Source organism: Lissotriton vulgaris, chromosome 1_1, assembly GCF_964263255.1.
Source record: "Lissotriton vulgaris chromosome 1_1, aLisVul1.2, whole genome shotgun sequence".
Classification (NCBI taxonomy): Eukaryota; Metazoa; Chordata; class Amphibia; order Caudata; family Salamandridae; genus Lissotriton; species Lissotriton vulgaris.
The window spans coordinates 1,481,489,195-1,481,517,098 of NC_141685.1; the positions used below are offsets into that span (position 1 = coordinate 1,481,489,195).

At 49.4% G+C, this 27,904-nt stretch overlaps 1 protein-coding gene across 1 annotated transcript in view; it reads right to left on the reverse strand.

The window, feature by feature from the left end:
- PSMC2 (proteasome 26S subunit, ATPase 2) overlaps positions 1–27,904 on the reverse strand; it is a 110,237-nt gene that overhangs the window by 23,554 nt on the left and 58,779 nt on the right. Inside the window, exons 6-10 of the mRNA XM_086967332.1 lie at positions 20,636–20,708; positions 20,442–20,537; positions 19,264–19,428; positions 18,826–18,913; positions 6,047–6,249 (exon numbers count right to left, since the gene is read on the reverse strand). Coding sequence (XP_086823458.1) covers positions 6,047–6,249; positions 18,826–18,913; positions 19,264–19,428; positions 20,442–20,537; positions 20,636–20,708 — 625 coding nt within the window. The remainder of the gene's footprint in view (positions 1–6,046; positions 6,250–18,825; positions 18,914–19,263; positions 19,429–20,441; positions 20,538–20,635; positions 20,709–27,904) is intronic.

The following is a 27,904-nucleotide window of genomic DNA, read 5'->3' on the forward strand; positions in this document are numbered from 1 at the left end:
TGCTGCGGGGGAAGGTGTGGCCTGACCCCGCCGTTGACTCCGACCGCCGCCACGGCGGTTTCCACGGCCGCCACCGCGTTGAAAGGATTGTTGCGGTGCGTGGATGGCAGCACGTGTGGGGACGCCCCTTCCTTGGCCACGAAAGGAGCGAAACGAACCCGTTTGCTGGCGCTGGGTCGAAAGACCCAAGGACTTGGCTGTGACCCTGGAGTCCTTGAAGCGTTCCAGCGCGTGGTCCGCCTTGTCACCAAAGAGGCGACAGCCATCGAACGGCATGTCCATCAAGGCATTCTGGACATCGGCCGAAAAGTTGGCGGATCTCAGCCAGGCGTGGCGACGAATCGCCACCGTCGTTGACATAGCTCTGCCCAGCGAGTCGGTCGTATCAAGACCACACCGTATTGAATATTTAGCTGCGTCTCGGCCCTCAGCCACAGCCTTGCCGAGCTTCGCCCACACCTCCATGGGGCATTCTGGCAGCACTTCCGCGACCGTGTCCCACACAGAGTGGGTGTAGCGGCCCAAGAGGCATGCAGTGTTGCAAGACCGCAGTCCCAGACTAAGAGACGAGAAGACCTTCTTGCCATATTGGTCATACCTCTTGGATTCCCGATCGGGCGGGGCCGACGGGAATGCGGACTGGGAGGTAGAGGCCTGGATCACCAGACTCTCGGGAGTGGGATGGGCGGACAGGAATTTGGGGTCGTCCGGACAAGGACGGTGGCGCCTGGCCACGTTCCGATCAACAGGCGAACCTGAAGCGGGCCTGGACCACGTGCCCAACAGAACGTCTGATAAGGCTTCGTTAAACGGCAGCAGAGGCTCCTGTGGGCATGACTGCGGTTTGAAGACCTCAGTGAGGATGTTAGGCCTCACGGCCGCGACGGGGAGCTCAAGGTGTAAGGCCTTGGCAGCCCTCATCAGCACCACTGAATATGCAGCTCCCTCCACCGACTCCACAGAAGGAGGAGAGACAAAACCAGGGTTAGGAGAATCGTCCAGACCACTGGCATCCCCCAAATCACCTGTCCAGTCCGGGTCATACTGGCACTCACGTGACAGAGGGTCCTCAGACCCCTCCCAACCTTCCCCGTATTCTTCATCATCTCCATACTCGGAGTCAACGATGTAGACCGGCTCCTCGGGGTTCATAGGCCCCATCGGCGTCGAACCCGGCGTCGATCGACGCCGGTCCGACTCCGCGTCCGGATTCGGGGAGGGCATGGGGACGGCGCTGCCCGGAGCCGGCACAGGAGAACCGGCGCCGCGCGGGGGCGGCGTCGGGGGCAACCCCGATGGAAACGGCGCCGGACCAGCCGGCAGGCCAGCCGGCGTCGACCTCGAAGGTCCTTGCGGCGCCGGGGTCGGAGCCGTCGGCGGCACCGGGCCCGGAGCACCCGATGGCGTCGAGCCAGGGACACCCGACCCGCCAGGGCCCTCGGACGGCAGCACTGGGCCCGAAGGCGCCGTAGGCCCAGTCTGAGAACTGAGCGCTCTCATGGCCATGAGGAACGCCTCAATCTCCTCAGGCGTCGCACCGTGCCCAGGGACCGGAGGGTATGGGGCAGGCCGCACCGGCGACTCACGCGGAGCCGCGGAGTTTGGGACACCCGAACCCCTGGCCGCGTCGCGACGAGTCGGGGGTACGATGACGACGCCCCGACTTCTTGTGTTTCTTACCGGATGAGCCCGACGAATGGTGACGACTTCCGGAGCGCTCGGCGCAGCTCCGCGACCGCTCCCTTGAACGCTCCCTGGACCTCCGGCCGGACCGAGACCTCTCCTGACGCGGGGCCGACACCCGGAGCTCAAGCAGCTTGCGGGACCGCTCCCGTCTAGCCTTGTTAGTGAGGGCCCGGCAGTCGACGCAGGCGTCCACGTCGTGGTCGGGGCCCAGGCACCGGAGACAGAGTCGGTGATGGTCCGTGACCGACATCGTGCGGTCACACCCGTCACAATTCTTGAAACCGGGCATCCTACCAGGCACAAAAAGAGTAATAAAGTTGGTCAAAAGACCGGAGTACTGCTCTTCGGATCTGCGCTTGCTGGCGCGGAAAAAAGAAGAACTGACGTCAGCGCGCGGAGGCGGCGTCTATATACTCCAGCGACGTCATCACGGCGCACGACGCCGACGACGGACGCGGAGCCGCAGGGGACGCCTGCAGACGACGCCTACCGACGCGCAGGGGTACTGCTACGCAAAAGTTTCCGGATCTAGACTGACGCCTGGGGATATTCTAAGGTAAGGAATCTAACACTAACGTGTTTCTTTCAGATATTAACAATAATACAGTCTCCTTCAATATTCTTCGCTATATGGCCCAGCCAGGTTACTCTCCTAACAGTGATAATTTCCCCACGCAAGTCAGGTCTAAGGGGTCTATTTTGTCCCAGCCAGTACATAACTTTGTTTTTTAGTTCGTGGACAGATTCAACCTTGTTATTTTTCCATTTTGGCACCCCCGCCAACACAATTACATAGGGGTGACAATCCGGGGGAAGATCAACTCTCATCTTATGTCCTTTAATTAAGGTAGCCTCTGTGTTGGCTATTTCTGGTATCGTTTTGTCGGGGCCTCTGGTTAAGCCTGTTTTATGAGAGACTACGTTACAATCGCTCTCTGCCCTGGGGAACATTTTGTGATCATTCGCTTTTGACTTCCCACTTGTTTGCTCTGATGGTTCTTTTATAGCTAGTCCCTGCTTCTTTCTAGGGGCAGGTTTCGGTTTGTTTTTGGGTAACATGGGGGTGCTGATACAAGCAAATGTTTGATCCTCTAGTTTTTTTAACATCTCCGAATTAGCTCGTACAATTCCCTCGAGGGTTTCTAGGTGTTCACCTATCTTCCTGGTCCGTTCAACCAATGGTAGAATTAAGCTCTTAACGAGGTGCTCTATGTTTTCCAACGAACACATGGTACTACTGGGATGTATTAGCGGACTTTCAATTATCTCTACAGTAGGCCTGGTAGGGTTTGAGCTGGGCTTATCCAGCTGGTTAGGTATCTTGTTCCTATACGTGACCCCCATATCCCTTTTCTTGGAAGTAACTGTTTTAATCTTTTTAATACAGGAGCCTTTCTGTTGATCTCTGCCACGCTTACATTTTAAGGCGACAACCTGGGGTTGTACTACGTGGCTACTATCTGTTGGCTGTTCCCTGAGTAGTAATTGACTTTGGCGTCTACCCAGATCTTCACTTGGATAGGCCAAATAGGAATCTATGCTCGCATCAATCCCACTTATATCAAGGATAGTTGAAAGGTCTCGTTGGTGGCTAGTTATTTGATTACTCTGCGTACTTTGTATATGTGGTTGTTCAGGTGAAGGAGCAGTAGCAATACGCCCTAAAGACGATCTTTTCAAAAATACAGGGTCAAGAGATAGCCGCTGTTCTGTTAAAGCTATTTCCTTCTCCAGTACAATGACAGCTTTGGTGAAGAAGACATCTATAGTACCGATAACCCCTCCTCCAATTACCCCACTACCTGTTTTGTTCCCTTTAGAGGTTGTTAACGCCATAGCTATTGGACGTATAAGTGTGCCTCAATTTCAGTCAATGGTACAAGTGCACCTTAAAAAAGAATTTAAAAAAGCAATTAAACATATATGTGTAAAGTCTTACTGAATACAGAAACATAAAGGGGGTGGCCCAGTCTCAGTCAGTCTCTGACGGGATCAGACGGGATCAGACGGGATCAGACGGGTCCGCCCTTGTCCTGGGCTTCGCCCGGCTCGTCCCGCGATGCGCGTCTCCCGTGCAGATTTAAAGCACCTGGTCGTCTCTGAGCTGGGCGTTGCCGGAGGTGGTCAGAGTGCCGCTCTGCCTTATGGGTGATGTAGTCAAGCTTCCAAATGACTACTTGCTGGACCCTTGTGCGAGCGTAGCGTTTCTGGAGGGGTTTACAGGTCAGCCCCAGTCCTTTAGTCATGCTGATGCTGCTCACGACCTTTGCCACGCAGGCAGTCGCGGACCTCTTCTCGGTGTGGGCTTGCTGCAGCAGTGGGAGCGCCGGCAGAGGTCTGCAGCGGTGGGGAGCCCCGGCGGAGGGCTTGCTGGGTGGCGGCTGTGTGTGGAGGCTGCTGGGTCTCGTTAACACGAAGGCGTGCGGAAACGGCGGCGAGCGGAACTGGAGCGGGAGTCTGAGGCGGAGATGTTAAAAAGGCAGGGTCTTCTGGTGCAACCCTGTATCGTCTTGCCACACGTTTGGAAACAGCCGGAGCAGTTAGAGGCTTTTTCCACACCTCCATAATAGGTTCTGTTAAAGCCTCATTAAACTGAAGCAACGGTTCCACCACCGAACTAGGCGAGTGTAGGACCTCAGTAAGAAGATTAGACTTAGATTCAACTGTTGGCAAAGTCAAATTAAGAAGTCCCCCAGCCTTCCTCATTACTACATGATAAGGCTGGACGTCCTTTGAAGGTGCATCAGAACCTGATGGTAACTCCCATTCCGGGGAAAAATCCAGGCCGCTAGCATCTGCCAGGTCTTCAAAGCAGCCTTCTTCTAGTTCACCTTCCTCCACATCAGGATGAGAGTCAACATATCTCTGCTCCTCCAAAAGGCGTTGTGCCTCCCTCCTGGACCTCTCCTTAACACGCCTCTCCACTGGATCCACCATCGACTCCAACGGAGCCGGAACCGACGTCGGTATCGATTCCGATGGCCCAGTGGGTTGTGGTCAAGGTCGACTTGGAGCGGGCGACGCCGGGACCGGCATAAATGGAGCCGGGGCATATGAGAGTGGCACCCCCAAATTGTAGGCCAGTGGACCCATGGGACCCGAAGGTGCTCCAGAGGGGTACCAAGCCCTCGTAAAGACGCCATACATTGCGTTAAAAAATGCTGATGGGTCTTGGCCTGGGGCGGGAAAAGGTGGCTGAACACCCTCAGGCTGGACTTGAGGTGGGAACGAATCCGGCTCCTCCACAGGCACAGATTCCCCTTCCACCTGAACTACTACTTCCTCTCGGGCCAGGGACGGCGCCGGAGATGGATCGGAAGTTGGAGCCGGCGACTGCACCTGCGACTCTGAAGGCGAAGCCTCACCTTCCCGATTCGAAGCTTCCTGCGGTGGGATCACCTTCGATCGAACCTTCTTTGGCAACTTCGATCTCGAGTCCGACTCCTTTCCCGAGTGACGTCGGGACTCATGTCTCCTCTTCTTATGCTTCCTTCTTGATTTTGAAGCATATTCCGTTGAGGACTTAGAGGTCGACTCCTCTCGAAAGCTAGATCTTGACTTCAACCTCGACCTCGCCCTTCTCGAACGAGATCGTGAAGACTTCCTACCTTTCTCAGCCTTCAACTTCACCACCAGGAGCTTGGTTTCTCTTTCCCGCAGGGCCTTCGGGTTCATCTTTCGACAAGATTAACACCCATCCACATCATGATCAGAGCTTAAGCACCATAAGCAGCCTTCGTGCGGGTCCGTGATGGACATCATCTTCCCGCATTCCTTGCAGGGCTTGAAGCCAGTCTTCTTTATCAACATGGTCTCAAAACAAAGAAGCAGAAAAACGAAGGAAATAGCAACAAAGTCACTAAAAAGCTACTGAGATTCCCCGAAACCGTTAGCGTCGACGACACGGAAAATAGGAAGCTGATGTCATCACGCCGGCGTGGGCCTATTATGGGCGTCGGTGAAGTCAGCGGAGTCGCGTGCGATGCAGTGTCTCTATGACGTCCAAGTTCACGTCTGCGCGAAGCTACAAAATGAATTTCTGAATGTTGCTGACGCAAGGGGATATTCACAAGGTGAGGAATCCACTGGCAGAAGTATCTATCAGAAAAACCCAGCTCATATGCTAAAATACCCATTATTCCTGTTGAACCTCGCAGCAAACCAGCAGGCTTTGCGAAATAACATAACGACGTTTGCCTCAATATCTTCTGCAGTAATGATTAAATCATTGAATTAAGCTATAGACATTAAACCAGACACCCGAAGTCTAAACCTCTTTTGCGTGCTACGAGTCATTTACAAGGTGCGACTAAGTATAGGATGCATTACTTAAAGCTTGAGCAAAGAATCACGTTCTGACCTCGAGGTCCGGCAGGCTAAATTCAATCTTCCTGTCCAGCCGTCCAGGTCGCATCAGAGCAGGATCCAATGTGTCGGGCCTGTTGGTTGCCATAAGCACTTTAATATTGCCTCTAGGATCAAAGCCATCCAGTTGGTTGATCAGCTCCAGCATAGTACGCTGCACTTCATTATCACCACCAGCCCCATCATCGAAACGAGCACCTAAATGGGATAACAAATACAAGGCTTGTTTCACATCAAAATACTTTGTTGACAAGAGTGTAATCATTCCAGCTCAAAAACTTAAGAACACTGCAGAACAAGAACATTTGCTGTGAACAAGGTAATTTTACCATGTCATTTATAAGACACTGGATACGAAGGATGTCAAAATATTCATTTGAAAACATCCTAGAGTACATCAAAAAATATCCCCATTTCCACATGTGGTACAACTTCACCAAGGACTACAATGTGCGTATATTAAGCTGCACTCAGATTTGTACAGAACACATCCAAAAACATACTGACAGTGACACACCCTCACATACAATACCACAGGATGGATCCTTAGGCACTGCCTTTAGAATTCCACTTTTGGACCTCGGATAATAGTGCTTTGTACTAATTTGGCCTAAGGACAACCTACTGTCAGATTGTACGCTTGGAGTCCTCTGTAGATTGTGGGTCTCACACTCTCCACTGCGATCGATAACTCCACCGGTTGTTAGGGGGCCATTTTTAGGTCTCACCTAAGAAGCGGTTGTGCCGTCTTTTTGAGATATGCTGTATTCAGGATTTGAATACAAAAAGGTGGAGGTTTGGCCCAATGGACAGGACCCAGGTAGGGCCTTATACGTACTAAAAAGAAGAAAACCTGGTATCCTAATTACCTTTTAGGTTTCGCCTGGCGTAGCACTGCGCAGCAGTGCTCGCGCAGGCGAAATCTTATGTTTCTCAGTACGGGGCTTTGTCCCGCCTCTCTCTTCCATTGGCTAGCTCTATAAATGGAGGCTAGCCATTGGAAAGAGATCTGTCCGTAATTCACGGAGCAGATTCGTGGGCGTTCCGGCGATTTTTTCGCTCTCCGCCCCTTTGTGAACGTCATTGCGGCGGTGGGCGGACGTTTTTTTTTTCTTTGTCTCAGCATGTTTGTTTCATTTCCAACGTGTGCTTTGCAGGGGTGGGCTGCGCGATTTAACTTTCCTTGAGTTGCTAGCAGGTAAGCGGCATATTTTACTACTTTTTTTATCCCGTTCCCGCCCCCCCTCCTGTTGTCCGTGAGCCCGCCCCCGCCCCCCTCCCGCTGTCTGTGTGCCCGTTAACCCGCCCCCCCTCCCGCTGTCCGTGAGCCCGTTCCCGCCCCCCTCCCGCTGTCCGTGTGCCCGTCCCCGCCCCCCCTCCCGCTGTCCGTGTGCCTGTCCCCGCCCCCTCCCGCTGTCAGTGTGCCCGTTAACCCGCCCCCCCGCTGTCCGTGTGCCCGTTAACCCGCCCCCTCCGCTCTCCGTGTGCCCGTTAACCCGCCCCCCTCCCGCTGTCCGTGTGCCCATCCCCGCCCCCCCTCCCGCTGTCTGTGTGCCTGTCCCCGCCCCCTCGCGCTGTCCGTGTGCCCGTCCCCGCCCCCCCTCCCGCTGTCCGTGTGCCCGTCCCCCCTCCCGCTGTCCGTGTGCCCGTCCCCGCCCCCCTCCCGCTGTCCGTGTGCCCATCCCCGCTCCCCTCCCGCTGTCCGAGTGCCCATCCCCGCTCCCCCTCCCGCTGTCCGTGTGCCCGTGCTTCTTGTTCTTCTCGTGCCTTGTTCGAGTTTTCACTTTTCAGTTCACCCCATAGCTCGTGTTCTGACACTGTTGGATTTCGGGAACGTTGGCGCTTTTGTGGTTAGTTGTGGTCCGATGGCGGTTCTCTTTTGCCACAGATGAGATCGTAGTTGCTTATGCATTGTCTCTGGTTTTGTTTCGGTGGTGTCGTTGTTTCTGGCACTATTACAGATATACTCAGACACGGCAGGGTTCCGTCTGACACTGTTAAGGTACAAGTTATTATAGGCACTGTCGTATTACATTTCTGAGAAATCTGAATTATTCTTTGTGTACTTTTGGTCCATTTCGGGTACTGGGGTGGTTTTGGCTTGACACTCTTATGATTTTCTGGCACAGCACGCTTTGCTATGGCACAGTGCTGGTCCTGTTGTGTCACTTGGGTTCTGTTTTGCAGTTTCTGTGTGTCGACTGGCCCTGTTACATCATTCTCCTGTCGGAGGGGGTTGTATTCTGCTGCTGTTAGTATGTTGCAGTCCAGGCCCTTCGAACAAACGTTGCCCTTTTCTGGTTCCCACCTAGCCCCTTACGGGCTCCCTCCCAGCTCTCTTCCTGGTACGGTTTTCCTCCTGTCGTCTCGTACTGCCTGAGGGTGACACATGAGAAGCGTGCAGCAAACTGCACACTTGTTTATTTCTTGAAGTGACTTACACTTACAGATCTTGAGCAGCATAGCCATGTATCAGGTGACAGATCTCACTAGCTCCTACATTAAGAGATCAGATCTATCCCTCAGTTTACACAGACCTCGCAGATCCTCTTCATACATAGAGATCTCATAACCGCTTCCGTGCGGCGCCGATTCCCCTCCTGTGCTGGACATTCCAAAACAGGGTGTGGTCGTGACGGAACCATTCCGTCATCAGCAAAGCTCAACTGTGACTGATGATGGAATGGTTCCGTCACCAGCATCGAAGGGGCTAAACCATGTAGATTTGGCAGAATTAGGTGTGCATTGCTTTTTACAGGTACATCGAAAACTCCACATTTATATACCTTGAATGCCCAGCATCTAGAGTAGACCATAAAGTCCCCATTCTGCTGACATATACGCTGTAATTAATATTTAACTTATTTTAGGAACCGTATCTGTATATGATTGTTGATGTAAGTGTTGGCGGATGTTGGAACGAGCTGTAATGCAGACACAAGGTATACATGTTAAATTTGGAGCAAATTGATTCTTTATCAAAATACTGAAATGTTAATCTCATATTTAGAATGAGCTGAAAATGTAAAAAAAGTTGGTTTGCAGTACGAGCTGCATGTTCCAATGTTCATAGCTTTAAATACGAGGGTGCGTTGGAGACTAGGTAAAATGTCCTCACCTGTGTCAAGTTCCCAGTTTGTGGGAAATTGTGGAATCTCATTGTGGAATCTCAGATCGAAACAGGCATTGGTAACACCAGTAAGTCTCAACTTAATTTGCCAATCTATGTAAACACACACATTCACAAATGTATTTCCATGTGCTGCATGCACAAATGCTGTTTATTACATTAAATCCTGTTGTGTTGGCCTTGCCAGTGCTGGGAAAAAGGATTGTTCTCTGTATGGAATACATATAGGAAATAAATAATTGAATGTGACAAGCAGCGCGATGATTGAGTGTACACTTCAAATGCCCTTGTCCCTCATGCATTTCCTGGAAGGTAGAAAGCAAATAGGCACTAGCTTGAGGTCAGAGAGTATTACTCCACTGGATGACGCCAAATCCCACTTTAAAGAATTTGTAACAGTACATCTTGCTGACAGATGCGTTGTCAATTGAGACCAGAAAAGATTGCTTTCTGTAAATAGTGCATGTGTGGGATAGAGAATTTCATGTGTGATAATTCAGTGTACTTTCGGGTGGATGTAAAGCCCATTCTGCTTATAAATAAGTTATTGGTAACAGTACGTCTTGGGGACAGCTATGCTGACCTCAAACACGAGCATTAGCAAAGCCAATATATTTCACTCTTGAGACCTAGTGGCTTTACTACTGCTTTTTAGCCATTCTGTTCTAGGACTGATGGCACTAATTGGGTGGGGGGAGCAGTACAAGGGGTATTGAGGAGAAGCCGTTGGGTAGGAAGGTGCAGCTGGGGAAAGGAAGGAGCACAGTCTGGGTATGAGGAGTTGAAGCAACGAGTGACCGAAGGAAAGGAGGAGGGGTGAAGCAACATGGATGGCAGGCGTGGGACATCCAAAGCACAGTGGTATGCAGTAGTGTACGAGGTTGTTATTCCTCCACTATAGTTGTACGCCGTCTTCTTCCCAGTTCAGTGGTATTTGTCCCCCGCAGTTACAATTGCAGCCTCTGTCGTGTAGTCAGGACATAATGTTTCTACTTCTGAGGTTTCATTTAGCTATTTAAGGTACTCTGGGAGTTGTTTTCGTTTGAGTAGCAGGCGGGATACCAATTGTTCAGAATAGCCAAGCACTGGAAACATGGCTGTGCTTGCTTCCCTGCCCCCTGGCTGTACTTGCTTCCCTGCCCCCTGGCTGTGCTTGCTTCCCTGCCACCTGGCTGTGCTTGCTTCCCTACCACCTGGCTGTGCTTGCTTTTCTGCCCCCTCGCTGTGCTTGCTTCCCTGCCCCCTCGCTGTGCTTGCTTCCCTGCCCCCTCGCTGTGCTTGCTTCCCTGCCCCCTCGCTGTGCTTGCTTCCCTGCCCCCGCGCTGTGCTTGCTTCCCCGCCCCCTCGCTGTGCTTGCTTCCCCGCCCCCTCGCTGTGCTGGCTTCCCCGCCCCCTCACTGTGCTTGTTTCCCTGCTCCCTCGCTGTGCTTGTTTCCCTGCTCCCTCGCTGTGCTTGCTTCCCTGCCCCCTCGCTGTGCTTGCTCTCCTGAGTGGGTGTGTGTGGCTCTGGGTGGGTGGGTGTGGCTCTGGGTGGGTGTGTGTGGCTCTGGGTGGGTGTGTGTGTGTGTGTGTGTGTGGGGCTCTGGGTGTGTGTGTGGCTCTGGGTGTGTGTGTGTGTGTGTGTGTGTGTGTGTGTGTGTGTGTGTGTGTGTGTGTGTGTGTGTGTGTGTGTGTGTGTGTGTGTTGCTCTGGGTGTGTGTGTGTGTGGCTCTGGGTGTATGTGTGTGTGTGTGGCTCTGGGTGTGTGTGTGTGTGTGTGGCTCTGGGTGTGTGTGTGCGTGTGGCTGGCTCTGGATGTGTGTGTGTGGCTGGCTCTGGGTGTGTGTGGCTGGCTCTGGGTGTGTGTGGCTGGCTCTGGGTGTGTGTGTGTGGCTCTGGGTGTGTGTGTGTGGTAGTAATTGCTGTCTGCTGAGCTCGTCCGTAGGGTACAATAGGTCTCACATTTGCGAGAGATTAAGCTATTGGCACTGTAAATGACAATCTATTTATTTATCTGTTTTCAAAACGAACACATGAATACAAATTGTCATTTACAATGCCAATAGCTCTAACCTTTCCAAAGGCGAAACCGTTGCATTGTAAATGCTTGTTTTTTTTTAAAAGCATATTTTATTCGTTTTGTGTTAAAGTACAAAATACTGTACCTTCTACAGTCTTTGCCCACCAAGCTAAATACTAGTTCCTCCCTAACACATCGTTCACAAACAATCATATAATACATCCGGATTCAATACAATAAAGGCCAGGCTGTCCATATATAACCATACAATATCTCTCAATACTGCGAATCTCAAGCAACTTACAAATACTACCCCTAACCCCAACTAAGGCCCATCCCCCTCCCTCCCCACCGGAGTGTATTACCTTAAGTACAAAATTTAAAGCGAATTTTGAGATTCAACTGTAATCCATGGTTTCCCACAATGTACATAGAAGGGGTCTTCACTGTGCATAGCATCCTCCCCCTACTCCTCCTCTTCTGATTGGTGGTCAGACAAAGATTGTACCAGCGTCTCCCATGCGTTTGCAGAATCCAGTCCTTTCTCATTATTCAAATGTTGTGCCTGCTGAAATCTAAGAACACTCTCGCTATTAGCCCATTTATACAGCTCAGCCTTCCATCTCTTGCTGTTGGGACCCTCCTTTGACTTCCAGTGCCTTGATATTTCCCTTTTTGCTAGCAGTAGCTTTTAAAGATTGTAAGATTATCATCCAGTATTTTAGAAACAGGTCTTGTTATCATTGTGATAAATATGCGGGCGAGATTCCTGGATTGCTGCACACGAGTAAGAATTTGGAGAAGTGACGCAAATAGATTTAACACTACAATTCCCAGAAGCAATAGAACGGCTAGATCTATTTCCGGAGGGCCGCGGCACACAGCGCTTTCCGTTGAGGGACTAATCGGTAGCTTGAGAAGATACGACAACTCTGCTAGAAGTAACTAAAAGGTGAGATTAGAGTCGAATTGCCCCTTAATAATGAAACCTGCATAGCCAATCACCCGGTTTTAATAAAACCAGTCTTATGATTTATATTCCACAGAATTGAGGGAATTATTAGCGAAGTAGACGCCATAAAATCCTTTTGGGACACATGTGTTACACTGGCCAAAGGTATGTTGCGCGTATGCAAGTCCCCCCCCTGATGGCAGCTGTATAATGCATATAAAACGTGGGACATATGTTTACGGGGATGTCAATTCTACCTACAGAGTCAGTTTGCATTTGTGCCCAAAGAAAAGCAGATTTTCAGAAACCGCGTATCACCACTATTCAGATTTGTTGAAGGTATGTTTGTTGTTCACGAATAGCAGTACCACGCCATACATAGAGTATTTATTCAGTTTTTTCAAATTGAACTTTATTATTCACAGAATCACAAAAAGTAGATCTACTATTTCACATTGAGAGACGCATGATCATTGAAAATATAGCTAAAAAGAAAAGTGTTCCCGACACTGGCAAGTATGTGCATAAGTGCCAGTAAGGGGCACGGGAAGTAGTAAGAAGCACAAGTTACTACTTGTGTAACGATATATCTGTAAGAGACATTAGTTAGTGATAGATTCCTTACCTTAGAATATCCCCAGGCGTCAGACTGGATCCGGAAATTTTTGCGTAGCAGTACCCTTGCGCGTCGGTAGGCGTAGTCTGCGGCTCCGCGTCCGTCGTCGGCGCCATGATGACGTCGGAGTACTTGGACGCCGCCTCCGCGTGCGGACGTCAGTTCTTAGACACAGCTTTTCTGCACCAGAAACGCAGAGCTATGCTAAAAACCAACACTGGTGCCTTGAAACTAGGGCCCTGAAAGGGGAGGACCTTAACCCTAGATATCGGTTCTCAGAACGGGGAGGATGGGTGGGTCGGTAAGGAATCTATCACTAATGTCTCTTACAGATATATCGTTACACAAGTAGTAACTTGTGCATCTGAAAGAGACACGTTAGTGTTAGATTCCTTACCTTAGAATAGATACCCCAGCAATACCAACCCCGGTGGTGGGTCTGCGAACCAATAATCACACCAGAAAGCCCTGGAGGACGGAACGGCCAAAGAAGCCATCCCTCCGGACTTGGCTGTCCAGGCAATAAGGTCTTGCAAATGTGTGCAGCGAGGCCCACGTAACTGCCTGGCAAATGTCCTGCAAGGGCACTCCTCGGCCTAGGGCAGTGGTAGTCGCCGTGGCCCGAGTGGAATGAGCCCTCAGTCCTTCTTAGCCAAGGAGTAGCACGCCTGGATACACAAGATGATCCACCGCGAGATGGTCCGCTTGTGTACCGCCTTTCCCTTCTTGGCGCCCACGTAACCAACAAAGAGTTGGTCATCCACCCGGAACTGGCGTGTGCGATCTAGATAGTAAGAGAGCGCACGTTTTGGGTCCAGACGATGGAGCCTCTCTTCCTCTCTCGAGTGATGCGGAGGCGGAAAGAAGGTGGGCAAGGTAATGGAATGCCCGATGTGGAAGGCTGTGACTACCTTGGGCAGGAAAGAGGGCCTTGTCCGCAACACAACCTTGTCCGGATGGACCGAAAGGAAAGGAGGTTTACAGGATAGAGCCTGGAGCTCACTCACTCTCCTGGCAGAGGTGATGGCTACCAGGAAGGCAGTCTTCAAAGTAAGAAGGCGGGGAGGACAGTTGTGAAGTGGCTCGAAGGCAGCACACATCAGAAAAGTAAGAACCAAGTTCAAGTCCCACTGAGGCATCACAAAGGGAACAGGAGGGAACGTATGTGTGATGCCTTTCAGGAATCGATTAAGAATAGGGGACTTGAACAAAGAAGGTTGATCAGGCAGCCTCAAAAAGGCTGAAAGAGCAGAAAGGTAGCCCTTGATAGTGCCCAGAGCAGAGCCCTGCTGGGCAAGAGAAAGAAGAAAGAGAAGAACCTCAGAAAGAGGGGCAGAGAGAGGATCCACAGCCTTTGCACCATGCCACAAATCTGTTCCACCTGCAGGCGTATACCGACTTTGTGGAGGGACGCCTGGCTGCCAGAATGATGTTACAGACTTCAGGAGGCAAGTCAAATGGCCTCAACTGTCGCCGCTCAATCTCCAAGGATGGGGGTGGAGGACCGTCCCCTGATGCTGCGACAGAAGGTCCTCCTGAACAGGCAGACGAATCGGGGGATCGACTGACATACGGAGTAGCTCGGGATACCAGTACCTTCGTGCCCAGTCCGGAGCCACAAGAATGACTTGTGCCCGGTCGCGCCTGATCTTCTTCAGCACTCTGGGCAGAAGTGGTATGGGCGGAAAGGCGTACAACAGACCGCAACTCCACTCGCGACGAAAAGCGTCTCCGAGCGAGTGCCGCCTTGGAAATTCCAACGCGCAGAACTGATGACATTGCGAGTCCTCTTCAGTGGCGAATAGATCTAACCAAGGCTCTCCCCACTGCAGAAAGAGACCTTGCGCCACGCCCGAGTTCAGACGCCATTCGTGATCCATCATGCACCGGCAGCTGAGTTTGTCCGCCCTGGCGTCCAGAGAACCTGCCAGGTGTTGAACCACCAGGGTCACGCCCTGATGTTCCAGCCATTGCCAGAGGCGCAGAGCCTCCTGGCAGAGGGTCCATGACCCCACCCCGCCCTGTTTGTTGCAGTAGCACATGGAGGTGGTGTTGTCCGTGAACACCTGCACTACACTTCCTCGGACAGAGGGGAGGAATGTCTTCAGTGCTAGACGAATCGCCCGCAGCTCCAAAAGGTTGATATGGCGCTGGGACTCCGCCGGAGACCAGAGGCCTCTGATCTCCGCCTCTCCCATGTGGCCTCCCCAGCCCTGGAGGGACGCGTCCGTCACAACTACGTGCTCCCTTTGGGGAAGGGAGAGGGATCTGCCGCTGACCCAATCGCAGTCCACGAGCCACCACTGCAACTGTCTCGCAGTGCTCTCCGAGATCAGGACTTGGTCGGACAGGTTGCCCTGATGCTGGGCCCACTGAAACTTCAGGTCCCACTGCAGAACCCGCATCCGCCAACGGGCGTGATGCACCAGAAGGATGCAGGAAGCCATCAGCCCCAGAAGCCGCAGCGTCAACCTGACCGAAACTCGGGATAAAGGCTGAAAGATTGGAATCAGAGCCTGTATATCCCGAAACCGCTGTTCGGGTGGGTAAACCCGAAACTGCGCAGAGTCGAGAACCGCTCCGATGAAAAGGAGCTTCTGAGAGGGGCACAGGTGTGGATTCGGCACATTGATGGAGAAACCCAGCTGGTGCAAGAGGTCTGCCGTCGTCTGGAGGTGGCTGACGACTGTCTGGGGCGAGCCCGCCTTCAACAACCAGTCGTCGAGGTAGGGGAAGACTGAAACCCCTAACCTGCGCAGATGAGCTGCGACCACCGTCATCACCTTCGTGAACACCCGTGGGGCGCTGGTAAGGCCGGAGGGGAGCACGGTAAACTAAAAGTGCTCGTGGCCTACCGTGAACCGCAGGTAACGCCGGTGGGCCGGCAGGACGGGGATGTGGAAATAAGCGTCCTGCAAGTCCAACGCTACCATCCAGTCTCCTGGGTCCAGGGCAGATAAGACCTGAGCCAGAGTCAGCATCTTGAACTTCTCCTAGGTAGAAGAATGGCCGGATGGGTTTGGGTTGCTGAACTTTTCTGTGGCGACGCTCCGGCCTGATCCGCCCGGATCGTTTGGACCCTCCAAGCCGCTCTGTGTACCAATTGACAAGTGGACATCTGGCGGTTCCATTGTTAGACGAGGCCAGGGATGATACAGTTCAGAGTCTAGTGGCCTTATTGTTGACTGACGGTGCTTTGGGTATATTTGAACGGGATTACATTGCTGTTGTGGCCGGTGCTTGATGTTCTCCATGGATATTCTACTTTGCTTCTGGGATTTTTCCTGGGTGTAGGGGTGAAGGGCGGGGTCGGGCGGCAAGATTGAGGGCCCTCCTCTGCTTATATTTTTCTTTCTCTCTCTTCTATATTTCGGGTCTCGAATAGGGCGACAGGCACGCTGCTGGGGGGGGTAGGCCATGGCCTTCGGCGGGAGTGCAGGGTGGGGGGGTAGGGGGATGGGGTTTGTTCGTTATTTGTTTCTATGGCCCTTTAGGCTTTTCCTCTTTTAAATGTTGTCGTTATTCATGATTCTTGCAGTATGTTTTGTTTTGAGGGGTGGGGTTTGGATTTGCTACGTACCGGGTCTGTGCCTGCATTTCTCCTGATTTGTGTATCTTACCCCCGATACTTCATTCGTATTTGTACTATTTGTAGATATCCTGATTTGTGCGCAATATTGTAGGACCATGTATGACCGTATGGCACTCTTTTTCAGTTCCCTATTTGAAAATGAACCTTTAAAATCCTGACTTCAAACCTGTGCGTCTGACCACAAGTTATGGCCTGGTATTTCTATGACCCCGGCTTTCGAACTGCTATAACTTTCCATATTGCTTGCTGTACTCCTTCTCTGATTAGCGGCCGGCCGGGGTGGTTGTAGGCCCATACTTGTAAATGCTTGAAATACTAATAAAGGTTCCCAAAAAAAAAAAAAAAAAAAAAAATCTTCAAAAATGGCAGCCGTGCATTTCTTTTGTTCAGTGCGACTCGCTGCATGGAACTTGTTTGTTGGTTCTTGTCCTGTTGCTGGTTGTTTTTTCTTCCTCTCTTCCTCTACTCTACACACACCCCAATCACCAAATTTTCAGCAGAACAAAGTGTTTGTTTTCACTGCTGGGGGCCAACGTAAAAATGAGATGTCAGATGTTGTTAACTGCGGGACAAGAAGTAAGCCCCACGATGGGTGGGTGGGTTGTTGGAATGTGGCTAAACCCCCGTACTTACAAGTGTTGTCATGCTTGCTTTTAATGTTGCGCGGGGTGGGGGGCACCTCAAACGCTGCTAATTACTCATTTACCTTTTATTGGGAAATAGGGATTGTTGCATGTTTTTCATTTAGCCGAAATGGGAAAATCCAAACTGTTCTCTGTGACTTCTAGTTTAGCATTTTTTCACGTCTCTAGTGTTTGGAGGTTGGTTGTTACGTCACTCAAATAACAAGCTCTGTGTGTTTGTTGTAATATAGAACTCGTGAAAAGGTCAGCATGTATAGATATGACGTTTTTAACATACACTCTGTGTACCTCAAAATTCACACCATTATTTAAGACTGTAACGGTGTTTGAGTATTTGTATACATTTTCATTTCTTCTCAGCAAACCACCTTCCACTGCTAAGTTGTTTAAATGCACCTTGCAAGCGACTGAAGGAAACGCTTCTGCTTTTCTGTCAGTTGATCTGAGGAAATACTACCCGAATGCTCAGTGAGGGGAATGAGTGTATGAGCTAGATTTCTGTGTAAAACTAGTTTAGTAAGCAACATCACGCAAAGTGGAAACAATGATTGAAAAGTCAGTAAAGAAATCATCTTCTCGTGTTGAACATGTTGCTAATAATGTGTGCTTTTCCTGGCAATTTAATAATTACTATGTTAATTCTTTGAAGAAGCCTTACATTCGTTAACCCCCCCAAAAGTGTAAATCATACCTATATTTGGCCAAAATTTTAAACTACTTCAAATTGTGTACTTTAAATGGTTACTTATACATCTTTTTATCTCGCTTATCTGTTAAAACGTAAACAGAAGCGGCAGAATGGAAATGTGAACGCAAAATATCATTGCTGTGCCATGTGTGCGTTGGGCACAAATATTAGCTGATAGAGTTTACAGGAATGCTTCAACGCGAGTGAGTTATCACAGAGACAAACACAAGGAGTATAATCACTCAGGCACCTAACATATTCACGTTGCCAGACACATATCACTACACTGCTGAAGACGCAGATACACACTGCTAGAAACACTTAGTACACAAAAACACAGCAAGTCAGGCACAGCCATATTCACACTATTAGAGATAACTGCTAGACACACGCAGGCACCTGATACATGCATGTTGCTAGACTCAAAGTTACACTGCTAAACACGCATACAGTGCTAGCAACACTTAGGTACACACAAATTCTGCAAGACCGGCACAGCCATTTTCACACTTTAAAAAAACCACACACGCACACTCTGGTAGACACCCTCAGGCCCCTGCCACATACGCTTTGTTAAACATACATAGTTACACTGCTAAAGAGGCAGATACACCTAGAAACACTTAGGTACACACACTGTACTTTCATTATTGTGTGACATTGTAAAAATGCGCTACTATATGTTTGTACATGAAATGTTTTGTAAAACTGGGGCGGAAGCAAAACCATTTCACTGCCAAGAGTTTAAAAAGTTACATCTGTGACTCACTACGAGAACTTGGGTTACATTTCTGGTCGCTCTGCACTCCGTATAATTTGAAAGGCAATAAGGGACACTTCCTAAGCGAACATGTCAAAATCTACTGCTTCCAAAAAAAATGGGTACTGAACATACGTAAATCAGCGAGGGGAGACGTAAGAATGTCTTCACAAGAATGTAGGTAGCTACAAATATATACAAACCCATGCACCCATACACTTACGCACAATAACAGAAAAGGTCTACAGTAAAATTAAATTCAAAGAGGTGCGCTATATCCAAAAGAGCCAAACTAAAAATGCCTTTCTTTTCTTGTGGCTTGGTTACATGCACGTATTTAGAAGGGATGCAAATTAGTAACTGGAAGGAAGAGTTAAGCAGAGGGAAGCCTACCCCCAATGGCATCAATTTCATCGAAGAATATCAGACAGGCTTTCTTTGTTCTGGCCATTTCAAAAAGCTCCCGGACCATTCGCGCTCCCTGTGTGAAAAAGAATGAAGAGAAAATCAATTAGCGAAGAAAAGTGACATACTGTATTTTAGAGATTACACTAAATGGCTCCTTGATTTACTGAGTTAGAAGAAATACAATCAGATAAGAATTTCTACAAAAACATGTAAACAGTTCATTCAACTTGTTTTCAGAAGGAACAACGTTTTAATCTGTAGTCTACCACTGGCAAAATTTAGCTAGAAGCAAACATGGGACCAGTGATTATCGACTGGCATGTAGACTCACATTAATGAGTAAAAAGAGCAAAAAAGGCTCGTAGGCAATTTAGCTTAACTGGGGTTTGTTTACTTCCACAATTAAAAATGACATGACATTACCTCACCAACATATTTCTGCACCAACTCTGAGCCAATTACTCTGATGAAGCAGGCATCTGTTCTGTTGGCTACAGCACGAGCACACAACGTTTTTCCTGTACCCGGTGGACCAAAAAGCAGAACTCCTTTTGGAGGTTCAATTCCAAGATTAACAAAGCGCTCAGGCTGTAAAGATACAAGAAATCGAATTAGAAAATAAATAATAACCCACATTTCAACAAATCTGCAGCTGTCCAACTATATCCTGCACATATCAGTTGTCACAAATGACCTGGCTCGTACCAAACAACAATTAATCCAGTTTTAATTATCTGTGCACATCGTTAATAGACACTGCTCAAACTCCACTTTGTACCTTTAAATTTTGCTGAAGAGCAACTCTTCCAAGCACCAGAAGGTGTGCTTCTCATTCAAAGAACATATAGCAAGATGTAAATTCCTTCTCCATATTGGGCTTTTTTAAATTAAATTACTAATCCCAGGTAATGCATTTGAGACTAGAGCATAAGATGATTATGAAGAAGGAAAAACGCTGCGTACCCACAAGATGTTAGCAGCTTCAGGCTAGTCTAGATTCACTTGATGTGCATCCTCCCATCATCTAGCGGCTGGGTATTGAAAAACCTTGTTAACTTGAATACCTAATATTGATCAGGCACTGATCATAGGTGAAGTCCGTACAAACCTTAATGAGGGCATTGAGAACAAGTACAGTGTCGCACACAGCAGACAACATCTTCACAGTCTATTTTCCTTGGCATTGTGTAATGTGTATAGTTCTTCTGCAGTAATGTCACAGATTTGTTTCTTTAGTCCAGAAAGCAAATAGGCTTCTAAATCTACGACTGAAAAATAATCTACTGATGTTGTCCACTATGTAGGACCTTCTTGGTTTCTGATCCATGTCACCAGGAGTTATGCTGTATCCATTTTCGGTCGGCATCCAAAACATTGGATTCAAGTAAATCAAAAGCTTTTCCTAGCCCAACCACTAAATGGAGGGAAGAGCCACAGCATGTCAATCAAGAACAGGTTTACAGAGCAAGCTCTTAAATATACGGTTCTTTATAAAGCTTCTTAACTAGAGGCTGCAATAAACTCCACTACCACTCTGTGCTTCCTTTAAATCTTTTGTTTCTTATCGAAAGGAAACATTGTGCACTGAACATGTAACTTACATGAAGCAGAGGTGTTTCAACAACCTCCCTCAGTTTCTCTATCTGTTCTTTGCATCCACCAACATCGCTGTAAGTGACATCAGGCTTCTCCTCCACCTTTGTGAAAAAAGGGAATACATATTTGATCAGTTGTGAAACTGAACTAATGAGTTCCCACCATTGTTCCGACACAAGTACAATATACAGGCACTTACTTGCATCATTGTGACTGTTGGGTCAATCTTCGGAGGCAGTGGTATATGAATCTGATACTTATTTCTGTCTACACTAGAATACAAAAGAAAACGAGGTAAAGAAATGATTCACCCTTAAGACGAAATTACTTTAGCGTGCTAAAAGCTCATTCACAAGAGGTACAATTTCCAAAATATTACTGGATGTGGCCAAACGGGATCCAGTATTTAAATCCTGGAAGAAAAAAGCAATAGCTGCAAGCTCTAAAACGAGGCAATCCAATATGTGGAAGCTGCAAGTCGCATAAGTCATAGGTTTTCAGAAAGTGAACTTTCATTTATCAAATCTTTGTTGTTTCCCAAGACCAATGACATCCCCAGGAATGCAGTTTAGTGCATGAGTGGTACAGAGGCTCCTCTTCAGAATCAATGAGCGCTGCCCTGGTGGACAGCATTGCTGGCAAAGAAAGATGGAGACGACGGGCAGTAATCCTGTAAGTGCTAAGCCACCGAGAAGTAACCAGGTTCTTCGACATGCAGACACCCCAGCTAAATGTGTCAGTGCCACTAAAGTGAATGCCAATTTCACATACCACTTCCCTTCGTCAAACTTGCAGAAATCTAGACTGAGCAGGGAAACTGCCCCTTTACAATAATAAATTGTTTTGCATCCTCTAAACATTTTTGTGTGTAGGCAAGTATTAATTCCTGGCGCTATTTAGAGGTCTGATTCCAGTGATGCCAACATTTTTCTACTAATCTCTAGGGCATCTCGTGCACTTGTGGCCTTCGTTTAATGCAGACCACTTTTATTTTGAATGCTTCTATATTGCCATTTATTTAAACACAGAAGGGAATAATTGAAAATGCATACCAAGACACAATACCATTGCAAGAACCCAGATAGTTATATAACATTTGCCATCAACGGCTTGACCAGAGGGGCTGGGTATCCCAAAGCCCATTTAGTAACTATAAGGTTGAAAACAGGAAAATATGAGAGCATCTTTCAAGGCAGAAGCTCCATGTTTACAACTGCATCAGAAAACCAACACTCTAAAGGAGAGACTAAACTGGGATACTACAATCCGCTAAGTTGTCATTCAGTCTGGAACAGATATGTGTCAACTGCATGTGGACTCCCTCAGCGGTTGTTCACTCCAGTATGTCCCTAATCTAATCTTTACAATTACAGCACAAACCCCTTACAAATATCTAATCTTTTGCACATGTCAATTAATTAGGTTTGTGAATATAGGGTAAACAATTAGGTTAGAGGAGGAGCTACGACAGCAAACAAGATGGCCGCTTAGTCTCCCAGCTCCGCCGACCTCCGTCTTTCGCTTGAAGATCCTGTCATCTATCCTCATATTCCGCCCCATATCCGTGTCTATGAACTAATCTGCAGTCCGATGGAGCAATCCCGAGACTTTTCCGACATTGTGGAGTGGAGTAATGTCGAGGTTCGACTCGAGGCCTAACCCAGTCTAGAAGCCGGGGTCTCGAGTGCTGGTCCAGCCGGATCCTAGTTGAACAACAGCGGACTGGTGGGGGAGGCAGGGTCGGGTCCATGGAACTTCCGACAACTTTTGGACTGCTTTGCTTCCGATCTGTCACCTGGTCTCGTATCGAAGGTGAGGAGACGAGTGAAGCCCGAGGCGGTGTGGCAGGGGTCCCTGACCCGGAGGCCTAGCGTTCGCATCGCCGGAGCCTTTGGGTTGGGGCCTCGACGCGCACGAACGCATCTTGACGACTTGTCCCTCACGGTTCATCCCTGCTCCGTCTAATCTTCCCCTGGGGAGAGTGGCTCTCCGAGGGGATCACTATGCCTGATGCCATGCGAGACCCGGCGGAGCGGGCTGAGTGCGGCCCGTCATTGCGGTTAGTGCTGGTAGCCCTCGAGGCACTACAGGTGACTATGGAGGCCCAGGTCTGTACACTGATGTCGGCAGCAGATGGAATTAAGCGATTGGGACCGGACCCTGATTCATCGCTCGGGACTCGGCGCCCAGCTTTACTCCCGATAGACACCCCAGCGGGGAACTCAGACCCGGTGCATGGAGCCGTGCCTGCCCCTACAGAAGTGGAACTGATTGAACATGCTGCGATCTGTGTATCGACTATATGGTCGGAATCCTTGGATTCGCTACCAGTGGACCATTTAACTACTGTTCCCACTCTGGAAACTTTTGGTCGAGACTGTGAACTGCGTTGGATTGTGTCGCACCCCCCTCCCAGCTGGTTCATCAAGATGGCGGAGGAGACAGTATCTGGCCTTGGAGCTGGGGAGGGGCATCGTTGGAACCGGCCATGTACTTTGGGGTTTGCCGTCCTTTCTCCATCTACCAGACTATATTTCGCCAACTTCCATGTATATTTTGACAATTTGTGGATGGGGCTCTACTTACCAGAGGGAGTCAGCAAGTTTGATCGACGGGGTCAAGGCTGAGACCGTTGTTTTGGGTTTATTATTGTGGTTTCATCGGTAACGGGATTTAATTTATTAGGTTAACGGGGACCGGGCGGGGTTTAGAGTTTCCTCCGGTGTAATCTTCTAATGTGTTCTGCTCGATTGCGTCAGCTTTGTGGGGGATTCTTTGTTAAGGCGGTGGGGGGGGGGGGGGAGACCGGGAATGTGTACGATAATGCCCTCCTCCATTTCTACTTTTAGTGTAGGGGTTTAGTTCTTCTTTTACATCTCTTCTTTCTTCCTATATTTCCGATTTCAGTTATTTGGGGCGACAGGCACGCTGCTAGGGGGGTAGGCCGTAATTTTCTGGAAACAAAAGGTCCTAAGCCTAGAACATTATTTCAAAGCAATGTAATATAGACCACAATCTGAAACTATATACTCTTTTCTTATACCCAGCCGGGCAAAGAATTTATTACGAAAATATAACAAGTATTCAAAGTATAAATTACAATTTGACAACAAACATTTGTCGTTTGAAGTAAGGCACAAGCCTGTGCCGTACTAAGAAATAGAAGAAAGTTGTGAAGGAGGGTGCAGAAGAGAGGACAGTTTACGTCAGGCAAAAAGAGAGTTGAGCGAAACTGGATACTGCTTAACATTCAAATTGGCAGTTATTCCCAGAGTAGTACATACATATAGAGATGTTCATAAATCAACTGTATGTCTACTAAACAAAGTTGACGGCGTTTCGATCCTGCGCTCAAAATTATGGGATCATCATCAGGACTTAATAATTGCCTGGTATAACAAGGAAAATGTGCCCTCAGGGCTGAAATATTCCGAGTTGCGCGTTGGTTTGTTCCAAAGTGCCGGGTGGCTGGTAATTTAGTTCGTGTTAATAGGAAGTTAGACAATGGCGGGGTAATTTTGAATGTCGAGGCAAGCCCCGTGTGGGTGCCCCGTCCTGTTGTCTTAAGGCAGCGTTCGATATGGCATTCGATCCGCGCTTTGGTAGAAGCTTGTCCATTGGTGCGGTCGGTATGTTACACGATCCGCTTAAAAAGGATAGTCGGACGGAGTGCCGATCCACAGGTTCCTCGTTGGTAACGCTGCTTCCAGTCATCTGCAGGGGTGCAGGGTGGGGGGTTGGTGGAGGGGATTTTTTGTTTTGCCTTTATTGTTTCTATGGCCTTTTTCTCTTTCGTATCTTTCCTTTTGCCTTTTCTTTGCTTCTTCCTCTTTCGGGTCAGCGTAGTGGGTCCACTCTTGTGTCTATTATCGATTTTTTCTTACCTGTGCCTATACTTTCTACAGTATAGCAGTATCAATGGGCGGGCGCTTAACTGGTGCGAACTGTGATTGTATGCTTGTTTATCCTGACTTGTATGCCTTAGCGCCTCTGTTCTAAATGATATCGTTCTAACTGTGGATGTTCTACTATTTTGCCCCCCCTTTATGCGACTCTGTGTTATTGTATGGCACCTGATCCTCTTATTTTTTATATTATAAAATGAAGCCTTTAGAATCCTGTTATTTGCTTGGTATGCTTCATAGCCAGTTTCAACTGAATTTGTGGTACCTTCGCTTCCCGGTCCTAACTGACTTGCTGCAATGAAATTGGCTGAAAAGGGGAGAGTACAGGAGGCTACACTTACCGCCATTGACGCCGCCACCGAAGCCAGGAGTCACTTACACTGCAGCTCCCTTGCTGGGAGGACGCCGCCACCGGAGCCAAGAGTCACTTACTTTTTAACTCCCTTCCTGGGAGGACGCCGCCACCGGGGCCAAGAGTCACTTGCAGGGAGAATCGCGCCGCCGCTCCGGGACTACAGTTCCCGGCAGGCACCGCGGCGGCGCGCAACTGTGACGTCGCGCCAGGAGGCGCTTATCAACAGCGCTAGAACCGGCGGAGTGGGGGAGAGTACAGGAGGCTACACTTACCGCCATTGACGCCGCCACCGAAGCCAGGAGTCACTTACACTGCAGCTCCCTTGCTGGGAGGACGCCGCCACCGGAGCCAAGAGTCACTTACTTTTTAACTCCCTTCCTGGGAGGACGCCGCCACCGGGGCCAAGAGTCACTTGCAGGGAGAATCGCGCCGCCGCTCCGGGACTACAGTTCCCGGCAGGCACCGCGGCGGCGCGCAACTGTGACGTCGCGCCAGGAGGCGCTTATCAACAGCGCTAGAACCGGCGGAGTGGGGGAGAGTACAGGAGGCTACACTTACCGCCATTGACGCCGCCACCGAAGCCAGGAGTCACTTACCCTGCAGCTCCCTTGCTGGGAGGACGCCGCCACCGGAGCCAAGAGTCACTTACTTTCTAACTCCCTTCCTGGGAGGACGCCGCCACCGGGGCCAAGAGTCACTTGCAGGGAGAATCGCGCCACCGCTCCGGGACTGCAGTTCCCGGCAGGCACCGCGGCGGCGCGCAACTGTGACGTCGCGCCAGGAGGCGCTTATCAACAGCGCTAGAACCGGCGGAGTGGGGGAGAGTACAGGAGGCTACACTTACCGCCATTGATGCCGCCACCGAAGCCAGGAGTCACTTATCCTGCAGCTCCCTTGCTGGGAGGACGCCGCCACCGGAGCCAAGAGTCACTTACTTTCTAACTCCCTTCCTGGGAGGACGCCGCCACCGGGGTCAAGAGTCACTTGCAGGGAGAATCGCGCCGCCGCGCAACTGTGACGTTGCGCCAGGAGGCGCTTATCAACAGCGCTAGAACCAGCTACGCGGGACGCCCGGGGCTAAGCCCGGGCAAAGGGCGGGCCCTCTGTGGCCCTCCGGGGACCGAGGAGCCGAGCCGGGGCCATACCCTTTCTATCATCGTCCCTTGTCTGCTATTTACAAAAACACGTGAGTGAGAAATAATCGTTTATAAGTTACTTTTGTTCCCCACTTGAGCCTGGAACTATCCCCCATTATGTCCTCCAAACTGGTAACTATGGACAATTTTCTAATCAAAAAGGTTGCGCTAATCAATAGCAACAGAAGGGCGTCCTTGGGATTGGAGCACTCGCCTACAATTACTATTACACCGGAGCTCCCAGTTACGGTCTCTGATACACCTTTGGCAAAGGAACATCCTGCCCCCGCAGGCAAAGTAACTACTGTAATTGCCATGGTCCATGCGGGTCAGCATGATGAGGACTCCCATGTTCAAGCCCCCATAGGGTCAGGCATAGCTTCTTCTGAAATATATGACCCTGTAACAAAAGAATCCCCTAGAAGATTTAAGAAAGCCCGAGTGAGACGAAGGGGGAAGCAAAGGAAAACAAGCCATAAAATTACACAAGGAGGGGGGGGGGGGGGGGTGAGTTTGGAACTTTACCATTATTTTCAGAAATGAGATCATCTAACTTAGGGGGAATAGGGGATGCCACTTCGCCCAAGCGCCCTAGAGATTCTGTGTTGCTTATCGATTTGTCACATTCAGGGATCACAGATAATGTTGACAGCCTTTCTGTTGACCCCATTGTGATAAGCAAACATCTCCTGTCTAGTACACCAACTAGCTTATCCTTATTGGACTTACCTATAGGGAATGATAGTGTCAGATTATCGGGCTCCCCAAAACTTCCTATTGAGTCGTCTCCTAGGTCCCCTACTTCTCCCCTTACTATGAGAAACAGTAAAAAAGGGGGGGGTGAGCCACTGGGTAATCGAGCACAGAAAATAAGGAAAGGGGTAGTTCATTCTCCACAGTCACAAACTGGTCAAACCCTAGTAAGTGAGGAGGCCATGATGGCCAAGATTGTAGAACTTATTAGGGGTGTGACGCAACCACTTCTCGATAAGACCATCATGATGTGTACACATCTAGATAAAATAGAGAAGAAGGTCAAACAGAATTCCCTCCTCTTACTTGACCTGGTAAAGGGGCTAGAAAAAGTTAAGATGAATTCCACAGTAAAAACTAACCCACCTGTAAAATCTAAAGTAACAGCTCCCCCTCCAATACTAGCACCTATAACATCAGCACCTATAACATCAGCACCTGTGCAAAAAAAGAAACCTGTGCAAGAGGGGGTAAGATCGGGTAGCCCTGCGATTACGTTATTAACTCCCACTACACAATTGGCTACACCCCAACTGGTGGCTCCAGTAACTAAGGAGCAAACATCTAAACCAGGGGGAATCCAAAACCAAGGTGGTAGTAAGGACTTATTAACGACTAAGTCGAGTAATGGGAATGTTTTGGCCATCGTTCCTGAAAAATCGAGTCGTATTATAGACTTAACCCCAGATTCTGCCCCTTATGTTATTGTAATGGCAGGGGTCCCAGAACTGCCTGCAGGTAAATGGGAAGATCATGGAGCATTACGGAACAAGGTTACCTTCTGGCTCCGAGATAACAGACCGTTACCTGCATCAATAAATGGTGAAATTATAAGTGTAAGGCGTGCAAATTGGGTGGGAGCCAGGCCAAAGGATAGAAATGGTGACGTTATAATCATCAATTTTAAGGATTATAGGGCCGTGAGGCATATTGGGGACTGGTTCGATGCTGGTAGCAGCGCTTCCATCTCCACACATCTTTTATCCTATTTCTATCCATATGCACCGCCAAAAAGCTTTAATAACTGGGGCAGGGACAGGCAGCTATTTAAGAAGCCAGTCCATCAACATCGGGGGTTTGGAAATGTAAGACCATGGGATAGGGTTGGTCCAAGGGGGGTACCACCAATGCTGGGTAGTTCTCCTTATGCAAGTGCCCAAGATCCCTCTATTTACACGCAGAGGCCGGTGGACTTTTATCCCAGAAATCAGCATCAAGTCTATCAATACCCCCCTCTTAGCAATCAATATCCACCATACTTAGAGCCCAACCTCACTCAAGGCAGACCATGGAACAATAGAGGATTGCTTCCACACATG